This window comes from Pteropus alecto, unplaced genomic scaffold (genome assembly GCF_000325575.1).
Source record: "Pteropus alecto unplaced genomic scaffold, ASM32557v1 scaffold67, whole genome shotgun sequence".
NCBI classification, from domain to species: domain Eukaryota; kingdom Metazoa; phylum Chordata; class Mammalia; order Chiroptera; family Pteropodidae; genus Pteropus; species Pteropus alecto.
Window position 1 is genome coordinate 4347000 of NW_006441061.1, and position 4724 is coordinate 4351723.

Below are 4724 nucleotides of genomic sequence, written 5' to 3' on the forward strand. Positions count from 1 at the left end.
GATAGTGTGGAAGCGCTTCTCAAGAAGCACGAGGACTTCGAGAAATCCCTCAGTGCCCAGGAGGAAAAGATCACGGTAAGGCCCCTTGCCGTCAGCACCTTCAAATGCTCCCTGGAGTAAGCCGGAAGTTGCTGCTTTTTCTGAAAGGTTTCTGAACAGATTTGATGAGGGATCTGTGTGCAAGGCACTCCTGTGGGTGCTTAAAATCTCAGGGTGACGACGATATACCATTACGAGGAGACAACACGACTTTATAGAACGAAAGCGTTTTCCGGATGTAAACCTCCAAATGGAGATTTACCTTTGACTGAAAGTAGTTAAGAGTTAACATAAGAAAAGAATTGATGTAAGAGCGTCTTTCCCGGTGGAAACAGAGCTTAGAAGTAGGAATCGGAAGGTTTTTAATCTGTATCTCAGGGGTCCCCTAACTCCGAGCTGCGGACTGGTACTGGTCCATGGCCTGTTAGGAAGCAGGCCACACAGTAGGAGGTGAGCGATGGGTGAGGGAGCGAAGCTTCATCTGTATTTATAGCCAGTGCTAGAGCATCACCGCCTCAGCTCCACCTTAGATCCTCAGGCACTAGATCCTCATATGAGCACCGATCCCTGGTACCCAAGAGGTTGGAGACCGCTGCGATCTGACCCCGGTTGGATCATGCTGCAGCTGACGTCTCCAGTCTTGAATGGAGCCAGCATGACGTCATGTCTGACTGATGACATCAAACAGCAGCTCAGAACTTTGGGGATAAATGTTGTCTTAGCAAACTCTAGAGTGAAAACTCTGGCCTGTGTTAAAGTTTAGAGTGTTTTGTGATCTGTTCAGCACTTACTTTCCTCGGGAGGCCAAGCTGTGGAATATTCTGCCTACCAGTGAAAGACGCTTCTTCCTTCCTAGGCACTGGATGAATTCGCAACCAAGCTAATTCAGAACAACCACTATGCCATGGAAGACGTGGCTACTCGCCGTGACGCTGTAAGTTCCAAGATTCTTTATGCGCCTCCGTCTGTGCATTGGTGTCCTTCCTAAGGCAGTGGTTGCAGTGTAGCCTCTTGTGCTGGAAATCTTCGGAGGAGTAAGTACCAGAGACTCACGTGGATTCCTGCCTTCCAGCTGTTGAGCCGCCGCAATGCCCTTCACGAGAGAGCCCTGTGTCGCCGCGCCCAGCTGGCCGATTCCTTCCACCTGCAGCAATTTCTCCGTGATTCTGATGAGCTCAAGAGCTGGGTCAATGAGAAGATGAAAACTGCCACGGACGAAGCTTACAAAGTAACGTATTGTTAACATTGCCGTGTAGCGCTGGGTTAGTAAGCTAAACACAGCTCCGCCAATACAGCGTAGCTAAAACGAGAACTAGGGAAATCCCAAACCTGCACTAATTAGCGTCAGCTGACCGTTTTATGCATCCCTTTCTAAAGATGAGAATTTGAGATTTACGTGAGCTAACCTACTCAGGTTCAAGACAGAACTCGTTCTTTATCGGCAGGACCCATCTAACCTACAAGGAAAGGTCCAGAAGCACCAGGCCTTTGAGGCTGAGCTCTCAGCGAACCAGAGCCGCATCGATGCCTTGGAGAAGGCTGGGCAGAAGCTGATCGACGTCAATCACTACGCCAAGGACGAAGTGGCAGCTCGTATGAACGAAGTCATCAGTTTGTGGAAGAAACTGCTGGAGGCCACTGAACTGAAAGGTAGGAGAGGCTGAGTCACCGGACTTGACAGCAGCGCCGAGGGAATTAACCGGTCCTTCCCGGTTACGTGTCTGAGGGACGTGCACCAGCAGGAAGGTGGGGTGCAGGCCTGGGTGTGCGGGCTCATTTTCACATGGGGGTCACCGCCTTGGGTTCTTGCTGTCCTGATGATTTGGTAAATGTGGTTGAGCATGTGCTTGTTGGGGGAGCCTGAGTGAAAAGGGGACGATTGGGCCACCGGCCCTGACCGAATCAGGCCTCATCAATCACTAAAAATCCATGAGCCAAGGGCTTTTAACAGTTCTCAATTCTTAATAATTCTCAAGGACCTGATCCCCTGGGGGGTAGAATGCTTCTTAAACAACTTCCAAGTCAGCATTAAGTGGAGGTTGCAATTTTCCTTCGCCTTTGTGGTAGAGTTGAAGCAGTAACTACAGTCTGCCTCGTAGTCCTTCACTAAGATACATCGTGTGTGAGCCGTATTGCTGGCAGGGTGTTAACAAACAAAATCAAACTTGCCTCTGACTAGGAATAAAGCTCCGCGAGGCTAACCAGCAACAGCAGTTTAACCGCAACGTCGAGGATATTGAACTGTGGCTCTATGAGGTGGAAGGTCACTTGGCTTCAGACGATTATGGCAAAGATCTTACCAACGTCCAGAACCTGCAGAAGAAGCATGCGCTGCTGGAGGCCGATGTGGCCGCCCACCAGGTAGAGTGCAGACCGGGACCTCTTCTTGGGCCAGAAAGTACAGAAATGATAGGCCTGAAGGACATCAGGTAATTCAAGACCAGACCTGTTTGGGGGGCAATGAAATGTTGCTGCTTTTCTTAGATAATCCCATATTCTGCTCGATCCAGCCGTCTTCCCTCAGAGCTCCCTGGGAGCCCAGCATGAGAGCAAGAGATGGCGGAAGGAGTACTCTCTGGGGCGGGAAAAGAACTGTGTTAGTTTTTCTTTGTATATCATGAAACCACACTTGACGTAGTGAAGTGGGCCTAGAAACGTCCAGGATAGAGTTGCCCAGCCCTGGTCCGAGCCTTCAAGCTATTCTTTCTCACTCCCAGGATCGAATTGATGGCATCACCATTCAGGCCCGCCAGTTCCAAGATGCTGGCCATTTTGATGCCGAAAACATCAAGAAGAAGCAGGAAGCCCTCGTGGCTCGCTATGAGGCTCTCAAGGAACCCATGATCGCCCGAAAGCAGAAGCTGGCTGATTCTCTGCGTTTGCAGCAGCTTTTCCGTGACGTTGAGGATGAGGAGACGTGGATTCGAGAGAAAGAGCCCATTGCTGCGTCCACCAACAGAGGTTAGTCTGCCTCCATCATATGGGAGTCAAGCTGGGAAAGGGCTCTACCCTTATGGCCTAGAAGGGACACTTGTCTAATGAACAGGGTCAAGTTTAAGTTAAACTCGAACCGTGGTGGAAACTGCAAGTGACGGCACTGACTTCTTTAATGGCTTGGATGACTAGGGGTGGTTTCTTTTGCTTTCAGGCAAAGATTTGATTGGAGTCCAGAATCTTCTAAAGAAACACCAGGCCCTCCAGGCAGAAATTGCTGGACACGAACCCCGCATCAAAGCAGTTACACAGAAGGGGAATGCCATGGTGGAGGAAGGTGAGTGCCTGTCACCTGGGAAAGTCGCTTTGCTTTTGTCCTTCGAAGGTTAAGTGCACGGTCTTGAGTCAGATTGGACTATGGGATTGAAGACCATCCCCATTCTCTCCTTGACCTTGACTAGACCTTAACCTCTTAAAGACTGAATTTCTTGTCTGTGAAATGGAGGTAATAGCACCTGATGATGTAAGTCTGAGTGGCTGAGAACTATGGGAGTGCTGTTACTTTTATTATTTCTTCGCACAAGCAGCACTGGTGTCAATTTGGGACATGATTCTTAAAGTCTAGGTAGAGCTCATGGTTTGAGGAGGCAGAAAATGCAGAAACCTGATACAGGGTTGAAACCCAAGCCTGTCATAAAATTTGGAAACACGAAGGAGCCTGGCTCACCTAGGTGTAGAGACGAAGGTGAGCACACAGAAGACCTTTCTTGTCTTTCTGCAGCATGTCACCATGCTTTTCTGTGTTCTCCCTTCCCCTACCCGCCTCCCAGGCCATTTCGCCGCAGAGGACGTGAAGGCCAAGCTCAATGAACTGAACCAGAAGTGGGAGTCACTCAAGTCGAAAGCTTCACAGCGGCGGCAGGACCTAGAGGACTCACTGCAGGCCCAACAGTACTTCGCCGATGCCAACGAGGCCGAATCCTGGATGCGGGAGAAGGAGCCCATCGTGGGTAGCACCGACTACGGGAAGGACGAGGACTCCGCCGAGGTGACAGCTTGGGGCGTGTCGCGCTTGCCGGGGAACCTGCCCGGGGCTCAGGCTGGAAGGCCAGTTAGGAAAGTGACCAAGTGTGGGAGGTACAGCATCATATTGATTGTTAAGGGGTTTTCGAGTTTTTTTTTCTTTTTCACTTTTTATTATGGAAATTCAGTCATACCGAAAGGAGAAAGAAGGCCACCTGTCGCCTACCTTCATCCGTTACCGTTCGCCATTCTCCTTGTCTTTTCCGTCCACTACACGCATGCGCACGTCAGCACGAACTTCTGCTAGTTATCTGGTTTTGGACTGAAACTCTTAAATTTTATTCGTAAAGGTCTAGTCGTAGTCCCTGCGCCTACCTGTTTTCTCTCCAGTCTTTCCCCAAAGCCGGAATGAGTTGGATAGCGACATGAGTTCTTTGATTTTCCCAAGAGATGAGAGAACTGAAAAGCTTTGAAAACGGTAGTGGAGAAAGAAGCAGCACCGAATGTGTCGAGGGAAGGGGCGCTCCTCCACGAGGGTGGTACATATGGCAGCTTCGACTTAACCTGGAGCCTGCTTCTTAAGACGGGTGGTGGGTTCACTGCTCAGTTGCTGCTGCTGGTCTTTACGTTCCCTTTTGTATTTTGAGTATGGCATGATTACGTAAAGCCAGGCCGAAAAGATCCTTGAAGTCACAATATTTCCTCCAAATGGAACGTTTATTAGGAAG

General features: G+C 49.8%; 1 protein-coding gene across 2 annotated transcripts in view; it reads left to right on the top strand.

The window, feature by feature from the left end:
* The window catches only part of SPTAN1 (spectrin alpha, non-erythrocytic 1), a 48181-nt gene that overhangs the window by 10627 nt on the left and 32830 nt on the right, over positions 1-4724 (top strand). For both annotated transcript variants that reach the window (XM_006918023.3, XM_006918024.3), the window contains exons 11-18: positions 1-75; positions 896-973; positions 1112-1267; positions 1485-1689; positions 2219-2400; positions 2757-3000; positions 3188-3310; positions 3804-4021. The exon at positions 1-75 is cut by the window's left edge and continues 25 nt beyond it. In XM_006918023.3, coding sequence (XP_006918085.1) covers positions 1-75; positions 896-973; positions 1112-1267; positions 1485-1689; positions 2219-2400; positions 2757-3000; positions 3188-3310; positions 3804-4021 — 1281 coding nt within the window. The remainder of the gene's footprint in view (positions 76-895; positions 974-1111; positions 1268-1484; positions 1690-2218; positions 2401-2756; positions 3001-3187; positions 3311-3803; positions 4022-4724) is intronic.